At 38.2% G+C, this 22824-nt stretch overlaps 3 protein-coding genes across 4 annotated transcripts in view; 1 reads left to right on the top strand and 2 right to left on the bottom strand.

Annotated features, from left to right (window-relative positions):
* The window catches only part of LOC145502951 (uncharacterized), a 39565-nt gene extending 31860 nt beyond the window's left edge, over positions 1–7705 (top strand). For both annotated transcript variants that reach the window (XM_081482363.1, XM_081482362.1), the window contains exons 3-12: positions 476–647; positions 1570–1681; positions 1964–2106; positions 2328–2392; positions 2669–2742; positions 3096–3154; positions 3272–3354; positions 3886–3991; positions 4434–4535; positions 4629–7705. In XM_081482363.1, coding sequence (XP_081338489.1) covers positions 548–647; positions 1570–1681; positions 1964–2106; positions 2328–2392; positions 2669–2742; positions 3096–3154; positions 3272–3354; positions 3886–3991; positions 4434–4535; positions 4629–6046 — 2262 coding nt within the window. In that variant the 5' untranslated portion in view covers positions 476–547 and the 3' untranslated portion in view covers positions 6047–7705. The remainder of the gene's footprint in view (positions 1–475; positions 648–1569; positions 1682–1963; positions 2107–2327; positions 2393–2668; positions 2743–3095; positions 3155–3271; positions 3355–3885; positions 3992–4433; positions 4536–4628) is intronic.
* A 141-nt stretch (positions 7706–7846) lies between these two features.
* Positions 7847–14563, bottom strand: LOC145502960 (ras-related protein Rab-43-like). The gene is made up of 3 exons (XM_081482377.1): positions 14251–14563; positions 11555–11842; positions 7847–11075 (listed from the first exon to the last, which is right to left on the bottom strand). The coding sequence occupies exons 1-3, from the start codon at positions 14437–14439 to the stop codon at positions 10926–10928; spliced, it is 627 nt and encodes a 208-aa protein (XP_081338503.1). The 5' UTR covers positions 14440–14563; the 3' UTR covers positions 7847–10925.
* Positions 14564–14784: 221 nt separating this feature from the next.
* On the bottom strand, positions 14785–22802 carry LOC145502958 (pre-mRNA-splicing factor ISY1 homolog). The gene is made up of 13 exons (XM_081482374.1): positions 22689–22802; positions 22523–22545; positions 21643–21700; positions 21149–21214; positions 20982–21024; positions 20777–20889; positions 20070–20131; positions 19908–19963; positions 19522–19644; positions 18324–18433; positions 16941–17027; positions 16354–16386; positions 14785–16266 (listed from the first exon to the last, which is right to left on the bottom strand). Exons 1-13 carry the CDS (start codon positions 22689–22691, stop codon positions 16192–16194), a joined length of 852 nt encoding a protein of 283 aa, XP_081338500.1. The 5' UTR covers positions 22692–22802; the 3' UTR covers positions 14785–16191.
* Positions 22803–22824: the final 22 nt, after the last annotated feature.

A 22824-nucleotide genomic window follows, 5' to 3' on the forward strand; every position in this document is an offset into this window, starting at 1 on the left:
TCTTCAATCCGTCATCATGATCTAGAGCACCTCAAAGGAATGTACTTAGTTAATTCAATTTTAGGAGTCAAGGAGCAGGAAGGGCTCATGTTGGAGAGAGAATGCTGCACATATAATTAATCCAGCTTGTAATAGTTTCCATGCCAATTTTTCAAGTTGAGGACGTAATTTTATAGCACCTCAGGGTGCAAAGGCAATCTAATTTTCAGGCTTGCCCTTTGAGTAACCTGTAAAGTTCTGATGTACTAGCCTGAAAGCAAGCTTTTAGCTAGTTGGGTGTCCAGGCATCCTGTATGATAGAAAATTGTCTTATTTTTCACATACTGGTTTTTAAATAATTGTTCATTTAAGCCGATCCTATTAGCTATAGCACATTTTGGATGCCTACTTATCAAATCCTGGCTGAATAGAATACACTAGCCTAACTGCAAAATAATAGTTATTAATACAAAGTATTTTATTTATGTAACTGCAGGTGCTGATTTTGGCTCCGACAAGAGAGATTGCTGTCCAGATCAAAGATGTAATATCTGCGATTGGTTCACAGATGGACAACATGGTATGCCAAGTGTTCATTGGTGGACTACCTGTAGATGAAAACAAGAAAATACTCAAGAAGCCATGCCACATTGCAGTTGGTACTCCAGGTAAATAAATTGTTGATCAGGATCTGCTGAGCTAACAGGAACGAAAACCATGAAAATGCGGTAGGTTACTGTCAGTTGGAACTTAAGGTTATAAGAAGTTACAGACAACTCTGTCAAAGTAAATGCAACTGTAAGGTTAAGTCTGCATATGAGCCAAGTGGCTCATCAGGCCGATGCTTATCTCTGGTTTCCGTAATATGAAGCACCTAGGATTTGCTAGTCCATTTCAGGGCTACTCCCCCTCCTACTCAGCATTAAGTTCACCAGTACCCATTTGTACACCTGGATGGAGAAAGACACTGTGAAAGTTAAGTGCTTTGCGCAAGGCACCAGACCACTCAATCAGTCCTGAATTGAGCACACTAACCATGAGGCCATCAAGCCCACCATAGACTCCACTATAAGGTGGAGTAGGACACTTTCAGTTGTTTCTCTGTACTTGAACTCTCCTTAGGGAAGACTTGTCTCTATTAATTAAAAGGAGAAAGCTAGTCAAAAGAGCCACTTCTGAGGGTGTCTTTCTTAGAGAGAGATAACATTAATGCCCTTTCAGTCAGGATGAATTGCAAAATTCTTCTTTAATTACTTTTTGACCTTGATCATTGTTAGTTTCTCCTGCCCACTGTTCCCAAGCTGCTTGGTCACGACCTGTCAGATGGTACATGTACACTTGTACATCTGCCTTCTCTACTGATACTGCAGAATTTCAAACTAGTCTTGTAATAAATCTCCCTCACTACCATCCTCTTCCATATTTTGCACAGACGGTTCTTCTTTAGAACTGCAGCTTAGTGTACTGATGTAAGTGCAATAACTGGCCGGGGTTAACTTGTTTCACTCTGAGAATGTTACCAGTCACACCCCTGATGAACAACAGAAAGTTAAATATTGTCTACTCCCATCTCTGGTCATGCTTTAACAGGGAGAGTCAAGTATCTGATTGAAAACCATTTTCTGAAGACTGAGTCTGTCAGGCTGTTTATACTGGATGAGGCAGACAAACTTCTGGAGGATAATTTTCAAGAGCAAATCAAGTAAGAAATATGCTGAAATTTTAAAATATAAAATATACTTACTACAGGTCTACTAATAATAAAGTTGAGCATTCTGCAAGGAGACACCCTCGAGTCCATGTTTCAGTGTTTGCCTTATTTAAGGGCGGCATCTTTTTGTAAGACCAGAGATAGAAGGACATACCGGTAATATACCTGTAGTGTACATACATGTATGCTGTAGAGTGAGAAAACAGACATGCTCAAACAGTTAAAATTCTACTAAATAGAGATGTATGTTCAAGTTTAATTTTCTCTTTGTAGCTGGATTTTCTCATCACTGCCATCAAACAAGCAAATGATGGCATTTTCTGCTACCTACCCAGAATACCTTGCAAAACATTTGACGCGATACATGAGGGAACCAACATTTGTGCGACTGAATGCCACTGACCCCACCCTACAAGGTAAGTAAAACTGAACCTCCTTCCCTGGAGAGGGATCAGATCCTTAGAACAAAGCGGAATTAATTACTTAAAAATATTATATTGAAGTACTTTAGTTTAGATGACAATGGCTCTTTAGCTATGGGGAAGGTAACCATATTATTTTACGTTGTATGTAATCAGATTCAAAATATTTCCAAACATTTCTTTAGTTGCTAACTTTCCATTTAATTTTCTTGTAGGTATCAAGCAGTTTCGTAGACTGGTGCCTTTTCATCCTTTGCCTCATAAAACATTTCAGGAAAAGGTAACTATTGTTAAAAAAAATACAAGTTTTGATTTCTGAAATATTTGTCTCATGCTTCAAGTAGCAGGAAGCTTGTACATCAACATGGCATTGTATTAAGAACAATGTTTCAAATTTCTGTCTTACTGTTTCTAATCAGTTCAGGAATAATTTGATTGAGGCATAACTTACAGTACTTAGCTCATAATATCTACCAGCAGAAACTGTTGTTTATTGTAATGATCAGTATTAAATTTAGACTATTATTAATCATAATTATTACTATTCATGACCCAGGTCACTGAGCTTTTGAAACTCCTTTCAAATGTGCCATTTCACCAGTGTCTTGTGTTCTCCAACTATCAGATCAGGTAAGATTTCCTAAATATACTTTTTATTTCATTGATGTATAAATTACATTGTCAGTACCAGTATGAACAAATGAAATGCTGCGGGGAACCCTGCTTATTGGACTGAATGTCTCATCCAGGACCATGGGAGGTGGGGGGGGGGGGGGGGGGGGAGAGAGGAGTAGAAAAATACACCTAGCTACCTCGTGCTACAGAAATTTGAGAGAAGTGCCAGACTGATAGTTCACCAGGCTCAAATCCAGACCTTTCACTTATACCTTATATAAATTACGTGTACATGTACATTCAGTTGTTCTGTTCAGTAACAAAAGTGTAGCTGGGAGTGAATTTGTCTTATCTTATTGTCAATGTAGAGCACAGAGTCTTTGTGATACTCTCCGTTTGAAGGGTTGGCCGTCTGTCTTTATTGCAGGTCTGTGAAACTTTGTATCAATTTTTTATATAGAAAGTTAATATATTTTTTTAAATAATTTAATTTATATAGTTATTAAGTAGTTAACTCAAAATTGCTGCTGTATTCTATTGTCAGGAAGTCAAACTCAGTCCCAGCGATTGAAGGCCATGGAGAGGCTGAAGCAATTTAAGTGTCGAGTGCTCATTTCAACTGACCTGGTAAGATAATCGAGGTCATGATTAAATCCACATTCTTCTTGCTATTTCTAAATAATATATATATTTTTTGCTACAAATTTTTTTATCAGGAAATTTTTTCTCTTGATCATTGTGGTCCTTCCTACTTTTTTTTTTGAATTTGTTGTTAGGACATATTGTAGTACATGTACATGCAGTAGAGTTGGACCATTGTTCAGTTGGTGATTTGTGTCTGATTTGGTGTTGCTCAGGTTACATGAAAAAAAATTATCATCATCTGATGTTTTATTAAATACTTCTATTAACAATTTACCAGATGCTGACCATTATGAAGGCAAGACCTGTCATGGGCAATGGGGCTGTGTGCCTTTATTTTTATTAATAGTGTACGATATATTAAATTACGAATTTGTCATTTGATCCCCTCGCCTTTAAAGTACTGTTGCTCTTGACTATTGAGTCAAGTGGCCAACACTCGCTGCTGAAACTTATTTATGGGTTACATGAAGCATTTATTTAACTTTTGGAAATAACTTTTTTTCCTTTCTTTAGACATCTCGTGGAATAGATGCTGAGAATGTTAATCTTATTGTGAACATGGATGTACCACGAGACTCCGAAACTTACCTTCACAGAATTGGACGAGCTGGTAGATTTGGTGAGCAGCAAGTTCTCCTAACGATAAATTAAGATTAATTTTAATTTATTATTAATTTTAAACATTTCAGAGCCTGAAATGGAGTAAAGCAGCTTGCAGAATCTTGCCCAATAACACAGCATTATCATGATTGATAGTAAATGCAGCCTTGTCTCCCAGTCTGGGGTCTGATAATTTGTGATCAACTATTGTTTTGGCTCTGTAGTACTAACTACATGAACATCTACAGTTACTCAATAGATACACTTGTCGGAGCCTGATAGGCGGAAGAAAATTGAGTGTCTAGCAAAGAGATGTTCTTGTGTACCTATGAAATTCAAAACTCTGAATTCTTAGTGCATATTCATACCATCAATCCTAAATGTTAGGAAAATATTCTAGAGTTGTCATGCTGAAGACTGGATAAAAAGGACTTACTTTTAGTTTTATTATATTGCATTAGGCACACAAGGTGTTGCTGTAAGCTTTGTAGCTAGAGGTGAAGAAGACAAGTTATTCAAGAAGATAGAAGAGAATATTGGTACCACAATAGATGCATTACCAGGTAGAGTTGACATTTACTGACAGTACAAGGGGCAGATTTATTTTTGAGAGGTTTAATACACGTGTACATGTTATAATCATCTTTCTCTTTCAGATCCCATTCCTCAGTCCATGGGTACAACAGGAACACTCACTGACCTGGACTGTACATCACTGCAGGCAAGAGCAGCATCCATTGAAGTCAACATACTCAAATGCAATCGTGGGAGAGAGATAAAGATGGAGGGTGATGCAGATCTGTCTCCAGATGCTGAAAGGGAAGAAATAATGGCTGATATCGAAGAAAGGTTGCAAACATCCTTGTGTCTTGATCAACAAAACTGTAAAGATGAGAGCATCCATGGGAAGAGTGTAGATCACACTGGGCAGAGGAACAACAGTGTAAGCCAAACTCAAAGAAATGAAACTCATTTCACAGCTGCATCAATTATGTATGAGCCCTCAATCTTCCATGATGGGAAAGAAAAAGAATCAAAAACAGAACACAGACCACCTTCTCAACTTGGTTCATCTGCAGAAAATTCTCCTGAAGTCAATGCCGGTCTGAATAAATTACAAGTAGATTTAAAACATTTTTCACAATTTGATCCAAGAAGCTCTCACAAGCATGAAACAAATGTCCTTAATAAAGCTAGCAAAAGAAGAGATTGTACTAACTCAAGTAACAAGGATGAAACTGTAGATGGCAAACTGGTTAAGTCATCTGAAGATGAGGGTAACTCATCTGGTTCACAGTCAGAAGAAGAAAGTTCTGTCGACAGTAGTGAGACTGATGAAGGTTCTGATGGTTTAGAATTTGATGAGCATGACACTTCTGAGAAAGCCAGTGAACAGGGTCACTTTCTACCCTCAGTTGATGAATTTGAAGAAGACTTTGAAAAGTACTTAGAAAATTTTTCTAATGTTGGAGACAATTCTACTGAAAAACTTCCACAACCAAGTGAATTCTCAGATGATGGTGGCATCTATTCTGAGTATAAACTGCATGCAGATTTCAAGGATGATAGCTATGATGGAACACGTACAGAGGTGTATGTGGCATCACAGCAGTTTGACACCCGCCCTGACAACTGCCATCAAATGTCGCATCCAGATAGCTATAGTACTGGATGCCGCAATGAGCAGAATGTTCAAGTGCAAAATCAAACTGATTCATATTATTCAGCTTATCATGACAATATACTTTCTGAAGGAGGTTGGAATTCTCTTTATCCTTATACTGGTTTTTGTGATCAATGCGATTGGTTTAGTAACCATAACTATTACCATGATGAAAGCTACAACAATTATTCTCCATTTTATGGAGATCACGCAGCTAACTGGCAGGCTAATGCCCAAAGAGATCCAGATTCTGCAAGCTCGCAGCAATGTCTGGGTCAGTTCTATGGTGAGTTCTATGATATTGGCAGTTATCAGGACTACCAGTGGAATACAAGCTGGTATAATGCTTATCAGAGACAAACAAGTTGTATCAGGCAGTTTGTGTGGTTTAGTAGATCTGCAAGGATGTAATTCCCTGTGACAGTATTCATTGTAAATGCCCATGATATTGCTTAATCTGCTGTAAACAACATCTATTGAAATCATTACTGCCTGCTCCAGGTATTAATTTTGAGTACATATGGTTGTATTGATATGGCAAGACTTCAATAAGGCAATTAATTTTCCTAATTGCCTCGAAAACTACTTTAATTACTGAGTGTTTACTAGTTACTTTTTCATACACCAGTAATATGAAGTATGTGTATCAAAAGAAGCTTTGTGTGTTTTCCTGCTAAAGAGAGGTTAAACTAAAATTAAATTAAGTCGTTGAATGGACCTATGATGTAGCAGAAAGCTGAAAACTGATTACAAAGGAAATTTTCATAGCTACTTGCAATCCATACGCTTTATAATTTTATATTGCACATTCGCTGAACCAGCCAATAGCTGCACCTGTTGCTTGCATTTGCTAGACCTGACCAATCGCATTGCTTTGTTCTGGGTGATTTTTTTTGTTAATGTTTATTTTCTAGTGTAATCATTTTTAGGTCATACAAGAAAGAACACTCTATAGTGGTATTAGACTTTCTACAAATCCTGTCCAATGATTTTCCACTCTGTAAGTTTTTGTCATTGAAAAGGATGACCTAATTCTTGACTTTGTCGCTCATGCTCATGACTTTGTTGCTCAAAGATATGCTTTGCTTCACTTGAGGAACATAATTAAGCGAAGGTTGACTTGAAGCAAGTCTGTAGTGATATATGTATAAGCTCAGTCGCAGAACTGACTCGTAGGATAGAGACATGAGCCTAAAAGGAGTAAACATCAGTCATGAGCGGGCAGTGGAAATTTAGTGCATTGATGAAAATTCTGAGTTCTGACTCAGAATTTTTCTTTGTCCCACGCTCGTGTCATGTTGATTAATTGACCTTCACATTTCATTACCGAGCTCAAAATTCACCATCTTTATTAACTTATCACTACTCACGATGAATTCGATAGCGTTGATCCTAGCAGTATGCAGGACACCTATCATATATTAACTCAGTTAAATGACCTTGCTCTCCATGAGTTCTCGTAGCTCAGTGGATAGAGCGCCCGCCCGGTGTTCAGGAGGTCATGGGTTCGATTCCTGTTGGGGACTCAGAATTTTTCTTTGTCCCATGCTTGTGTCATGTTGATTAATTCACCTTCATATTTCATTACCGAGCTTAAAATTCACCATCTTTATTAACTTATCACTACTCACGATGAATTCGATAGCATTGATCCTAGCAGTATGCAGGACACCTATCATATATGAACTCAGTTAAATGACCTTGCTCTCCATGAGTTCTCGTAGCTCAGTGGATAGATCGCCCGCCCGGTGTTCAGGAGGTCATGGGTTCGATTCCTGTCGGGGACTCAGAATTTTTCTTTGTCCCACGCTCAGGTCATGTTGATTAATTCCCCTTCACATTTCATTACCAAGCTTAAAATTCACCATCTTTATTAACTTATCACTACCGACAATTATTATTATTATTATTATTATTATTATTATTATTATTATTATTACATAACGACCGAATTTGACCACGCGAAACATGACTCTCGCCTTGCCGCATATGGAGGTGTTGTGCTACAACGGTTTGAATTTATAAAGGTTTGTATGGGAATGCAACAGCTTTGCTTGAAAAGCCAATTATTCTTATATTTTGTGAATAAAATCTACTTTCCCTGTTGCTGTGTTGTATTCTTTGTTGTTTGGCAGCTCCTCGGGCCGATCTAACGCGATTTTGGCGAGTTATCGTTCTGTGGGTTTCCACTAATAAAAGAAACCCTCAGAATGATAACTCGCCGAAATCGCGTTAGATCAGCCCGAGGAGCTGGCAAACAACAAAGAATACAACACAGCAACAGGGTAAGTAGATTTTATTCACAAAATGTAAGAGTACTTGGCTTTTCAAGTAAAGCCGTTGCATTCCCATACAAACCTTTATAAATTCAAACCGTTGTAACACAACACCTCCATATGCTGCAAGGCGAGAGTCGTGTTTCGCGTGGTCAAATTCGGTCGTTATGTAATAGTACATGCCATATGTCACGTTAGCCTGAACGTTCCCATAAAAAGGGGAAAAAAAAGGATAATATTGAGAGCTTGGGCCGCCTGTGGTATTACTGTCATTTAATAATCTACTCTTCTTTAAAATCTATCACCAGTCATACAGTTCAAGAATACAAAATATTAACAGTACCAGCTGGCAGAAATCACACAATGGCAAACCCAATATGGCAATTTATCAAATGCCATTTTAAATAAATAACAATTTTATTTTTCAAAAATTATTTTAGAAATCATTAATGGTAAAATTCTAACAGTAAACCAGTTACTGCAACTTGATCTTAACTACAACATTGTAAACAACGTAGCCTGCATGGCGTGCATTCACAGGGGAAGGAGAGGGGAAGACTAGAAATGTGCTCCCCTCCTTGTCTCCCCTTTGTAAGCCCGCCACGCAGGCTACAAACAATGGCAAATAAGCCTTCATGCAGACTATTTTGCAACAAATTAGAAAGGCTTGACCATGCTTTTTGTTCTGTTATAAATCACTCTAAGAAGAAAGAAGTGTAAAGTGAAACACTGACAAACGTTAAGCATGTGTTTTGTCCAGGCGACACTTCTCTCATGCTCTCATCTCTTCCCTGAGTGATTTAAAACAGAATAAAGTACAGGCAAGCCTTTTTTAAATTTTAAGAGCTTCTGAATTCCCCGAAACAATCAAATAGTTCATGTATGGCCCACATAAACAGCTGATGATGTCATGTCATGAGCACTTGACATAAGCTTCATGGTTTGTACACACTTTTAAAAGCAACAAGGGGTAGCTTACAAATAACAAATAAATAATTATTGTAATAGACATACTTTATATTTTAAAAATGCAAAACCCAAAGTCTAAAAGCTTCAATTTTCACTGTTTTCTCCATATCTAATGGTCTTGGATTTGCTTTCAGTAAGTCTACATAAATACAGTCGGACAGATTTTGATCCATGTAGATGAATAGCTGAACTACAAGAACAAATTGGTTAAAATTTTAAAACTTGATTCTTTCAATGAAAGGAAGGTGACCATTAAATAGAAAGTATGTATGTATTACTGGTACATACTATAAGTAAGCTTAATGTATGATGAATAGTAATTATTAGTAGAATTATACTAGTATACTAATGCAAAGGCTGCAATCTGATTGGCTGAGCTACTCATATACTATCAGCCATTAGAGTGCAGTAGCTGTCGGTTGTCCACGAAATGCGATGTTTTTATCGTTTTCCCGAAGTTTTGGAAGAAAGTTTAGACGTAAATGGATAATTAAATTCCTGAGGAGACTAAAAGAAGGACATAAACGGATTCTTGACTTTAAAAACTTGAAATTATTGAAAAACTGTTGCACATGTGTAAACAACTGCAAATTTACCAAGGACAATTCAATATGTGCGATTTTGTTAAAGCGTTAAGTTCAATAATGCGTCGCGAAATATTTGGAAACCATTATTTGCGTTAATTTAAGTTAGAATTCTACTAAAACAATTAGATTATTCTCTCTCGATTTCTATAAGGCGAGTTGAGTCGGCCTTCGCCCTCCTTCGGCCTCATCAACTATCACCTCATAGAAATCTCGAGCTCTTAATCTAATTGTTAATTATTGATAACAGGGCAGTCAATCTGTTTTCCACTCAAGCAATAGGCCCTTTGCAGCTGGGGTTATGTGACCAAATTTTTCCTAGAAAATTTTTATATTATGGGCTATAACTTGAGGAATGCCAGAAATGGAAAAAGTGCATCGAAAATACCAAAATGGCCAAGTTTGAGGTCTCTGGCATTAAAGAATGAGTTTATACGGCTGTTTGAATTTTAGGAAAATTTAGAGGATTTGTATGGAAAATGTTGCTGGAGAGCAAGACCTTGCTCTCCAACAACTTTTTCCAAACAAATCTTATTCTTTTAAAAACTCAGACTGTCATAAAATCTCATTCTTTAATGATGGGGGCCTCAAACTTGACCATTTTGATATTTTTGACATGCTTTTTCCATTTCTGGCATTTGTTGAGTTATAGCCCATAATTTTATGAAAAATAGGTCACATGATGGCTTAGCTGCAAAGGGCCTTTAATGCCTTAAAATTACATTGCCCTATGTGTTTTCAAAAATATGGAGAAAACATGCAAAACTTTTAAGTCGACAAGAAGTCATTTTGCCCTTGACCTTCAACACACAACAAAACATTAGCAACTTCCACTAGTGTAGCATAAGATAAATCCAAAAAGCCAACACCAAATGAATTCAGGGGTTTCATTAATGTTTTTAGCAGGAGGGCAACTGGTTTTCACAGACGGGCAATTTAACTGTTTGAACTGAACTTCTTTAATAAAAAACATTCCCTAGATGGTCAAACCAGGCAGGCAATCAATCGACACTTGACTGTGTGTATTACACATGATCCAAATCATCCTGACACCCGGTCAATTTGCCTGGTGCCCTGCCCTTAATGAAACCCTTGAATAATTTTGTCTCAGTAAAGAAGCAAACTTAACACCGAAAAAGTGACTTGTTGCCGTATCACTGAATGCCCCAATGAATGCTCTTTTCCAATGCTACCTCTCTAGAACTCACTACCTTCTACTGTATATCATGCAGACAGAAACTTGTCCCCAAAGAAAGGATGTCTGCGAACAATTATAAGACATTTGCAAGATTGTAACCCATAAAAGCCCACTATAAAAGTTGGACAAATGCTAACATATACATGCCCTACATGCCCTACATGTGGGTTAGGTTACATCCAAACATTCATTTATGTAAAATGTTCCAGGACTTTTGATTCCTGATGTTAAAATGTTCCATTCTGTGCAACTTTGGACCTTGTCTAACCACAACACCACCTAGTATGTATGCTTTTTGATTCTAAAATTACATCTCCCTCCATAATGCTTGCCTGCAGATGAGACCCATTTTCGTAGCGGCTTTTCAATTCTCTGGCCACACGCATGAATGCATTTTCTATGTTTGTTGCATCCTGACCAAAAAAAGAAAGTAAACCAGTGAACGTATTAGAAAGCCCATAAAATTATGTGATGGTAACATTCAGCATTAATTTTGTTTGCTGACAAAATTATCAAGCAATTCTACTAATAGGCACAGAATGCGTGCAAAATATATATATTTATAATCATTTCTTGAGCCCCAAAACAATACAAGAATCCTTTTAAAAAGTTCAAATGCATTTATTTAATAATTCATCAAATTTAAAGAAAGGAAATAATGGCTGCCGTAAGAATATTTGGATATCTGATGTTAATTACAGTACTTAGCATAGATTTTTATGATTTGTTTTCTCCATTTTAGTTTTGATTGAGAAGATATTAATATCCAACACTCAAGACCCCAAAGTTTGTCAAAAATATTCTGCTGTGAGTTGTACAACTCTCTTTTAACTCGGTGTTTTGAAATGTGGTCAAACATGGTCTTTCATGTTTGATATATTCAAATTCTCACCTTAGCTGAAGCTTCCAATGCATCAACCATACTGTAATGTGCAGCACAAGAGCTCGCCTCCTCAATGCTGACCTCGCGGTCTTCAGCAATATCAGTCTTGTTTCCAACAAGTAATTTGATGACATTAGGGGGAGCATATTTTTTTACATCTTCCGTCCATCGTACAACATTTTTAAAGGTGTCCTTCTTTGTAATGTCATATGTTATGATGACAGCATTGGCACTTCTGTAGTAGCTTTGAGTGATAGTCCTAAACCTTTCTTGTCCAGCTGTATCCCATACTTGCAACTAGAATATTATAAAGTAATAATTAAAAGTTCACACGTAGTATGTACTAGGTTAAGTGTGGAACTGCGTGAAAAGGCAAAGCATGCAATCATGTATTGTATTATTAAACAAGAGCATGTTGGCACTTGATTTGATCTGTCAACAATGAATTTGTCCTTAATGAATCAGTTTCCCTAAACATGCCCTTCCTTCTTGACAGGCCCCTCCGAGTGTATATGAGCCAAGAGGCCCATCAGGCAAGCACTTATCTCCAGTTTCAGTAGCATGAAACGACTAGGAGTATTTCTACTCCCCCCTGGATGGGATGCCAGTCCATCGCAGGGTTACCCCCAACACTAAATTCAACTGTACCCATTTATACACCTGGGAAGAGAGATGCACTGCAATCCAACATGCCATGGTTGATATAAAACAAAATAATATAACTATAGAACTCTCAAGTAAAGAGGGGGAGGGCTGAGGACATACTCTGTAAGAAGATTTTGAAGAATTGGTCGCAGCACATTTAACGAAAATTTCCTTGATTCTCAGTGACATTATGTGACCTTGTTTTCAAGAAGCATTTGATGTGAATATACCTAGTTTGGTGGTAATTTTCTACCACAAAACAAACTGTTAATGAATCGAAAAATATAACTGTGTGAGTTGTTTCAATATGGGAGCATAAAATTCCAATTTTAGTTTGTGTTGGGCTTGAGCTCGCTCTGCAAATAAACTAGCAAAACTGTGTGGTCTAAATATGCAATAGTTTTATTTTTATTTTTTTCTTACAAACTACTGTTTGGATGTGCATGATTTTAGTACAGATAAAAATGCATGTTTGGAAATTTTAGACATTTTCAGCCTGGATATAAGCCAAATTAGTGCCCTTACTAGCTCCAATCTACTCAAAAAGATATCTGGAACATGACAGCATTGACTAATTCTTTCCACGAACGTCACGTTTTGTGACATTTTTACTCCTGAGCACATTCTTGTTTTGATGTCACAACCTGACTAGTCCCAAGTCCTAACCCCCTGCGGTTTTGGCCCGAACCGGAAGTGAAATTTCATGTTTCACAAGGCTAAAATGTAGTAAAAAAACAGAGATAACCGGCAATCTTTTTATCTCCATATATCTTGATCTCATGTAGATTCCATCAAGCAAATAAAAAAATATGTCATGAGCACTTTAAAATTTCCACTTCCACTTTCCACTTTAAAATTTCCAGAGTATTGCTTCTGTCCTTATTGTTCTGGGTTCGACACTGGTCAAGTGCTTTTACACCCCTAGTGTTTTTTTTCTTTTTCACTTTGTTAGAAAAAATCTCTGTCTGCATGGATAGATTCCTGTATTTTAGCCACACCTGGTCTCTTTCAGTCATCTCTGGAGTTATGGCTGCCAAAAACTGCTGCCATTATTCCAGTAAATATGTCACTTAGCAACCAGAGAAGGAAGCTGACATTCACAATGTTCCACTTAGCATAATTGCTTGAAACGTGCAACATATCTCTGTTGTGTAGAGGCAAGTATAAGCTTAAATATATTGGTTTTCTTATCTTAAGTTATTAATTTACAGTTCAGAGGTATTAAATACGTGTAAGTACATTTTATTTTGAGCTCTGGATAATGCATGCATGCAGTACCAACATTGTATGGAAACACAATATGACTGCACTTCACGAATAGGCAAAATAACATTTTACATGTATGAAACCTAACAGATAAATAAGGCTTCTATTTATTGCATGAATGTTATGTAATTACCTCCATAGAGGGTCTGTATACAAGAACCAACATATCACGTTCATCTTTATTTTTTTTTTAATCTGCAGTGTACATTCGCCAATTGTCATTTTCCAATTAAAAAAATAAGTAAACAAAAAAAGAACTGAACACGGGCTAAGGTGAATTCACCGTGCATGAAAATAAACTTTCCTAAATTTAGACAAACATTCATGTTACTTAACGATGCAAACCGCTTTAAACGTGCGCATTTCAAAGTTCATTCGATCAACTGACTAAAATAACTATAAGCTTTAGCTTAATATAAATTAACTTAACGTTAAACAGCACTAAGCTAAAGGTTTTGTGAAATTTGTCGGTGTGAAACGCACAGATTTATTTAAACTTAACTTAATATTTTCAATACCTAAAACTTAAATAAAGAGGCTTTAGAAGGAAGAAAGGCGAGTGTTACACCAAACAATCAAGCAAGCTTATCCTTCTTGGAAAGCCAATCGACGTTACATTATCTCAAAGAAAGCCAACAAGCTAAGTCTTCGTACAGTACGCAACACTGCTACAAAACATCATGAATAAAATATGCTAATGTACACGCCAAACCTACTGTTTTTTTTTTTCTGGCTCTTGGAGTTACTCGAACAACGACAACTGCAATTTTTATCTTGCACAACACTGTACCCACCTTGACTTTTTTCGAGTCGACTACCAGCGTTTTCATCGTAAAATCTACGCCGATCGTGCTGCCATGCCGCTCGACGAACGTTCCCTTCTTGAAACGTTGCACAATGCATGTCTTCCCGACTCCTGGATCGCCGATTAAAACTATTTTGAAGAGGTAGTCGAATGAGTCATCCAGGTCGGCTGATTTCATCACATGAAAACGACGAACTGCAGAAGACTGCTTTTGAACGACTACTACAGGAACAAACCCATCTATCTACCAACAAACCTTGAAATTTACATATCTTGCTAGTGTCCAGACTCCCAGGAGTTAATTCGAGAAAATTCGCGCGGTTCGCAATCACCCGGATCGGACTTTTGGATTAACGGACTGAAGGTAAAACGCCTACATTTTGTTGCTGTAGCTTTACTATTGATGCTAGGGCAAGCAATAAAGCGACAGACCAAATCTAAATGTTTGTAAAAAATTAAACTTCTCTTTTGTTTGTTCTTAGGAATTTGTGCCTCGTTCATGATCCTTCTGCGCCACGGAGTTCCATTTTCTGACATTTTCGGCTCGTCAGGGCTCATGTGGGCAGAATTTCAAGACGCGTAACATGATTGACACGATCAAATGACGCTTAGATTGATCACGTACAATTATTTGAATCAACAAGATTGATTTCACGTTGTAATTGCACAGTGAATTTAGCTAGAATTACGATCAAATTAGACTCCTCTGTCCCCATTTGCGCGTGACTAGGGGTCATGACAAGACAGGCAAGTAGTCTGTCCATCAGCAGCAAACAAATCAGCTAACCAGTTTTAAACGGGTTGAGTCTACTCTCAAAGAATAGATATATTTTCAAACTTTTTCTCTCGTGAGCGGCTGTAACATTTTGTAAAGAAAAGATTACAGTCACTATAAAGCTCGTTTTCTGTCCTACCCATATGCCGCGATCCTTTTAGTTAGCCAACAAGGAATTGCGACCTCAGTTAACCTCAGCAAGACGGCAGACCCTCAGCGACCTCAGGAGGCTACAAGTAGAATTGTGACAAGGTGTTTAACTTAAAGAATGGCATATTCTCATAACCTCCTCGGACACTGCACATATCGTTGCGCATTTTGTCCAGAGGTTCAGAGGGTGTAACTATTAGGACCCTATTGGATTTTGGCACCTTGCTCAGAAATGCCTCTTCATTGTTTACATTTAGGTTGGGCAAATCGTAAACCAACAAACATGCACTAAACAGCATTTTACACTGACTCTTCTAGAAAAGTTGATAAGTGTGATTTAGCTACGGCAGTGTTTGTGCGAGCCACTGCCTCAGTAGAAGAGTGTACTATAACAAATAAACAACTTCGCACATTATAAAAGTTTCTCATCTGTACGTTATTTACAAGGTTAACAATTTTCGATCAAATTGTCGTTTAAGATGATCTGTTGCTAGATCAAGTATACACTCTTTGATTTTGTTTGCGGAGCTATTTTGGGAAAAAACAAGACGGTTAAACTCTCCGCTTTCGTTTATTATACAAAGGATGAAAACTCCTCAGGGCAGCTTAATTGCTTGGACTTGGCTGGAGTTCAGCGACAAAAGAAGATCAGTATTTCCAGTACGTTAGAGTTCAAGTATTCTAAACAGTGAAGAAAGGTGGGACATCACAGCTAGATAGAAAGACCACATTTTACACTCTCCATAATTTGCAATCTGGAAACACAGTTTTCAGGAACACTTTCCACTTCAGATTCCGAACGGCCTCGCTTCCGTAAGAGTAAAAAAAACATCCTAGGAACGAGGTTGCCACCGTGCGTATGTCCATCTGTTCTCCGTGACCATGGTAATTTCGTTTGACGTAACTTGAAACGCCATCTTGAATTCAGCTTTCACAGAAAAGACCTGGGCTTGGATGGGAGCGATATGGCGGGCAGTATTTACTGGTATGTGGGTATGCACGCTGCTAAAGACCGAGGAGAGCTTTGGCTTCTTGGCTTTGTTGTATTAGAGTATCGCTGGCATACTTTTCGAGTAATTCCTGCAAAGTCAACGTTACAAGCTGGTCAACAGAAAGTATAAACATGAAAATAATTCATTAAATACTGCAATTTTCTTGGCGCCATACCATTTTCTTTCTCTGAACAAGCATTTCCTCAACCTGGGAATGCAACAGAACATAAGAAACAATTTAATTAACCAAAAGAAAAACAGACTGTAAACACTTCTTGTAAAGCATTGCCTTATCTTTGGAGACGTTAATCAGAAAGCTTTAGCAAAAAAACAAAAACAAAATCAAGAATGAAACTTCTTATGTTCAAAAAAATGTTCAAATGTTGTTCATAGTGGTCAATGTGCTTAGCTACACCTAGCTGAGAAAGTGACGAGAGTTTGACGTCAGTTTACACGTAACTTTTGCTTTATACAAATTTGGGCCACATCGCAAACTACTGCCTTTTCAGTAATCATGTCAACCCAAAAGAGTTTCCTCTTCTCCTACACTCGTTACTCAGGCCATAGCGAGTAGAGGCACAGTTGTTGGCCAGCAACATAATAAACATGTATCACGTGATTGCTCATGCCATTTCTGATTGGCCAAGAAACCCTTAACCGGGGGCCTTCTTATACGAATTCTTGTACGACCAAAAAGCGACCCTCGTTCCTACAGCTATTTTCGTACGTTGTGAAAAGAAACACAACCCCTTCTGAACACACCTCTTTTTGTGATGGTACAGGTACATGAGCTACGAATGGTTGATTTCCCTCTGCATTTTGGTCGGTTTCCATTTCCTCATCACTATCCTATGTAATAAAAACAAACATATATGAAGGGAACGTTAGGCAACATTTAAATTTTTTTGGTGTTATTACAATTTTCTGCCGCATGAAGAGGCAAGAAGATTTACTAGTGCACCACAAGTTAGACCTCCCCATTCCCCAGCTGGCGTTGCTAAAAAAAAAAATACGGGTACGCGTCTATCTATAAAGCAATATTAAGCCAAGTACGAGTCTCTCAACAGGGTAGGGTTTTTTTCATCATTTTACAGACCATAAGTCTCCATGAAAACCGTTGTTTGGTTTGTCACGGATGAGTCAGAGAAACTGCGTTGCGTGATTAACTAAATAACGGGTGATTGTTTAATCTCACTGGAAGAGTGCACGGCCTGGTCCAAACGTCTTGCTACTGCTTTGCCAAACTCAAATGAATTTGGCTTAGCAGTGACATGCAAAAGAACGGCAGTGGTTAAATTGCTGAAGACCAGTTTAAGGACTACGCCTAGAAAGCAACGGCAGCTGTTGCAGCAGGCTATGAATTCAGTTGGGCACGGCAAGAACACGCCGTTTGAGGCCAAGGCTCTACTGCCGCCTGGCTCTGCAAAGCCTGCCGTGCTAAGTAGTCGTTCCGAAGTTAATTCAGTCTGGCAAACTGAGTGGTTTCAAACGCCGTGCTACTGCCGTGCTTAAGGTCATTCCACTGAAATCGAACCTGCACCGAGATCTTTGTCAAACTTTGCCCACTGATTGTGTATATTGCAGGAACTTAAATTTGGAAATAAAAATGAGGGGTCCCCATGTTCGTTTAGGAGAAACAGCACCTTGTTTATACCATATAAATCCTTATAATAAAACCATGCTTATAGTCACGATTGCTTGCTAAATTCACGTTCCCGACGATTGTTCTTGCTCAACACTGAGAATTGGTCCATATTTATTTTACATAGAGAAATTTATTACTCAATTCAAAACAACAGAAAAAACTGATAGGTCACGGTACTTGTTTTCGAGAAAAAAACGATTTACTTCTATGGCAAGGTCCAGCCGCAAAGAAAAAGCCGCCATTTTTCAATGCGCGCGCTAATCACGCGTGAAACTATGCCCAGTAAGGACGCGCAATGCAATACTGGGAAATTTAATTCTTGAATTCAGCTCGGCACGGCAATAGCGCGACGTTTGGAATCGGCCCAAGTTACCTTTTTTACGCCATCAAAGATCGCTGTTTAGAAGGAAATTTTTTTCCTCTTGCACACTTATCTGGTAATTTACTTTAATTTGCTCTATCTTGAAGTTCCTCCAATGTAATGTAACAACAATTCACACCTCTTGGTCTTTACTGACAGCATAAATATTCTCCTCTTCTTGTTCCTGTTCGCTTCCCAACTCTCCTTCTTCTTTCCGTCTTTCCCATTCTTCCATTGCTCTGGCGATAGCTTTTAGAAGACAGAAAAGCAAGAATGAAAATGGGTTTTAGCAATTAAAGGGGCCAGACCACAAAAGGTACATAATGAGAAAACTACATGTAGCCCTAACATATCAAGGTAGCCCTGTCTTATTATATCTCTCAGTTACTACACGCGCTGTGATTGGTCAGTTTAGCGGGCCGTCTTCAACTGTACGGCCCGCTAAAGTTTAAAGCCATTTTTACTGCCAAAATGTTTTGTGATTTATCGCCAAGTGTTCTTAACTTTTATAGCAAGTCAAAGTAAAAAATTTCTTTTAAATTAAATTGTCTATTAAAACTAGCTAAGGACTTAACAAAATTGCCTCGTTTTGCTTTCGATGTGCGCCAAAAATCTGAAGCCGTTCCGCGTGAATAGGAATCGTTCCCAAACCCCAGACACATAGTAGAGATATAATAATAAAATATCTTACTAACCTCGTCTTCTTAGTCCGTACTGTAAGTTACGGATCCCTTTGATTTATGGCCCGCGCATTTTGCGCACGGGCCATAAATTGAAGGGGAAAAAACGCCATCTTTGTCCCTTTGGATGTAAATGCTATCTCTTTATGGGTGTTCCCAACTCCCTGTCAAGCCCTTCTATTTCTGAACTTGGTTAGTCCCCAAATTGACAATTTTCTTTTTTTTTTTTTTCTTGGTCTCCTAAAGTACATGTACATGCAGATGTCCTTTTGGCTCACCACAAGTTCCTCCCCAAATGAAAGCGACAAGCTCAAAGGATGTCTGTGTGGGAGGGAGTCTGATTGTGAGTGACATGGCATCATTGAAACGTTGTGTAAAACTTCTTTTGCTTATTAAATGTTTAACCAAATGAGTGTTGATTTTGTCAGGAGAATGTTCACTCACAAGCTAATCACTCAAGTGGCAAAAGACAGAGAGAGCGTGCATGCTTCAATGAAATGCTTCCTGATTTACAGTATAACATCACTAGTCTGATACAATATTTTCTTTATTCTGACTACTTAACTGTAGGCTTCACAAAGTGCTCATAGTTTAAGGAGCAATATATTAGATTTTGATCCTATACATTCAGGGAATAACCATGGGTTAATGACGCACCTTCCTTTTCGATGTCTTGCTCTAATGGAACCAACACTCCATCATCTTCATCTCTGTAGCCATAGTAGTCTGCGTCAACATCTTTGTACAGTTCTCCTCTGGTCTTCCTGGGTGGGGCTGGTGCTGTAATGTAAAGAAAACACTGGGAGTTGAAGTGGCTGAGCAGACTTAAACTTGGGGTGAACTTGGCACATTATGCTTCTTGTCCTTGATAGACCACTGAGCTTGAAAGTCTTCATGGCCACAGCTTGTATTATACCAGTAAAATTAGGCACATTATGACACTTCCTCCTTCTAATCCTAACCACTTTGGTAAGAAATGATGGTCCTTTCAGACTGCCTTAATTTAATGGCAATTCAAAGTAAACTCTCATCTTGAAACTTACGCTCTTGTTCAAATAGTTCTCTGACACCAGGGAGATCTTTGGCTGCTCCAAAGTACCTTGTACATTGAAATAAGACAATATTATCAATTTGCAACTGAAAAAAAACAAAACATTTGAATTGGAAAGACTAGTTGTAGTCTGTCTAATTTTAAAATAACTCACTTGTATCCTCTGTTACCCGGCACTTCTTTACCTTCATGATCAAGCATTTTTGGTCCAATTTTCTGAAAATTGAGATTCACCAAAACAAAATGTTATTCAAATGTTATTGAAGAAAAGCACCATGTAACACAAAGTTCACTTGGAACAAATGAAATGAGAATTAATATTCATCCAATTAATACACACACCTCAATAATGTATTGTCCCAGAAAATATCCATACCCCCTCCTTAGGATTTTTTGGTTTGAATACACACCCTCCCTCATCCTGTTGGAAATCCCAGTTTCAGTTCACACTTTCCTTTAAAAATGTTGGCTTTCAAGACCCCTCTCTCCCCTTGGAATTTCCAGTAACCCTCCGCAAACCACCTAGTAGCATTGGCCGTCAAGCCCTGAACTGGAACCCCCAAGGTCAAAGAAAGAGAGGGAGACCACGGAACACCTGGCGGCGGGAGCTTGAAAAGGACATTAAAAGGACTGGACGCACACGGAAACAACTTGAAAGGATAGCTCAGGACAGAGGAGACTGGAGAGTTGTTACTGGTGGCCTATGCTCTGGGAGGAGTAAAGGGCCAAGTAAGTAAGTAAGTCCTTGAGGTGAGTATGGATAATTTTTGGAGCCACACAGTACAGACACTATGTCTGTCCTTTAGTGTCCATATAAAGAGGTTTGCACATTAATCTTTGACCTGTTTACAGTTCACTCACTCCATAGTCTGGTCCTCCTAACTCTTTTATCCGATCCTCCCAATGCCTCTTTTCTCGTAGTAGCTTGTTAATTTCATCATTCAGATCGCGGATTCTGAACTCACCAAGGCCCGCTGTGAAGTAAAGCACACAATTTTGAGTACAGTTAGTAAAATATTATAAGTCTCACTAAAACCATGATATTAAAAGAGTATAGCTCTCTCACCATTCTGAATCTGGGCAACTTTTTTGGCTACTTCTCTTATGATCTGCAGACCAAACAATATAAGTACAGTACAAATTAGGAAGTGGTTAAAATACTGAATGACCTGTACTGCACTCTTGACAGGCTCAGGATTCCATCTTTAAATTTTAAATGAAAAAGAAACAAACCTGATGTCTCCACTTTTCAGCTTCTTGTAAATTATCACATTCTGTTGCTAGAAATGGCCTTCGCTCCTAAAAAGGTTCAGATTGAGTTAGCAAAACTGAGTTTTCAAATTACATGACAACTGGCTCTTACAGCCAGTGTTTATTAACAATGACTCCTGAAAAATAAGGTGAAAATACTGGAAGAAGTTTGACTCTACCCTGGTTGAGATGGTGGTCCATTACAAGTCACCTTTCCACTCCTTTTTGGAGCAGATTTCCCTAATAGCCTAGTAGTTTGCTGCTACCTGTACCCATTTAAACTGCTCATTAGGTACAGTATAGTTTTGACATTAGCTGACAGTTTTGGCTTCTAAGTGAGAGTACAACCAGCTTATTGTTAAAGTAAACCAGGGAGAAAAGATGTTGAAAGTTCTGTCCCGCAGAACTGCCTTCCTGACTTTAAACCATTGGCTGTGAAAATTAAATGTTTTTAATTTTTAATATAGAACTCATACCTTGATTCCCTTTCCAGCTTCTTTCCTTTGAAGATCATACCAGCGGGCAAGCATGGTCCTAAAAAATGTTTGATGAAGATCAGCTTCTCATAACTTGGCCGATTGACCTTCTCAAACAATCGACAAGATTATCAAATGACTGCTTTGGGTACACACTGGAGTTAAGAATGAGTTAAGGGTTCAAAACATAAGGTCATGCTGACTGTCTGTAAAGAGCTTGGTCTCAGCGAAGGTTAGAAGGTTATCACTGTTGGATAGGATGTTTTGCCATGGGCCTGATCTTCTTTAACTTTAAAATGTCAATTCTAAGGGAGCAGAATGCAAAGAACTCAAGAGTATAATACATGGTCTCCTACACTGCTAATATAGTCCCCTCAATCTTTCCTAGATAAGGATCGAGGTGACTGTTGGCAGGGTACTGTTCGCCAGTATTGGAGTATGGTATGATGTATCTGAGTACCAAGTAAGCGCTTTCAATTGTCAACCTGCCATTCTAATGCCAAAGATATGCCAAAATCTCAAAGGATTATGGTCAAATTGAAAGCAAATATTCATGCTGAAGATCTTCGGTGTAACCTGCACAAAGTCCACCCTGGACCATGAGAAAGTCTACCCATAAATCATGTAAAGATAGCAAGTGGGCAAATATTGCCCATTTCATATCATGCACTGTCTCGTAGAACGTTGCTCCCTGAATTTACACAAAATACACAGGCATTCATATACGAATAAAAATAAGAAATATGGCTAAATGTGAAAGAGTAATCATCACATCTACAGCTACAGCTAGTGTAGCAGGGAACCAAGCAAACCAGGCTGAATATGATCCACAGTCTGATGATCATTAATTAAATTAAACTGCAAATATTATTCCACTTACATAGCTTTTTCCGCGTTTCTTGCCTAAACACAGAAAAAAGGAATTAACAAGCGCAAAAATGTCAAATTTTGTAAGATCATGCACGAAAAGTTTTTCGTCCATTGCCCCGATAAATATCGAAATGGATGGAAGCTGAAAATGACACATAACCCCACAGTATACATACCATTTTTGCAGCGTATTTTTTGTTTGTCCTGAGCCCTAAAACAACAAAATTACAACGATTTGATCAAACGTTCTACAAACACCTCGTCCACAACGTCCACCCTTAGTCCTCAAATGCACACCGCTGGTCCATAGAA

Source organism: Orbicella franksi, chromosome 11 (genome assembly GCF_964199315.1).
Source record: "Orbicella franksi chromosome 11, jaOrbFran1.1, whole genome shotgun sequence".
Lineage (NCBI taxonomy): Eukaryota > Metazoa > Cnidaria > Anthozoa > Scleractinia > Merulinidae > Orbicella > Orbicella franksi.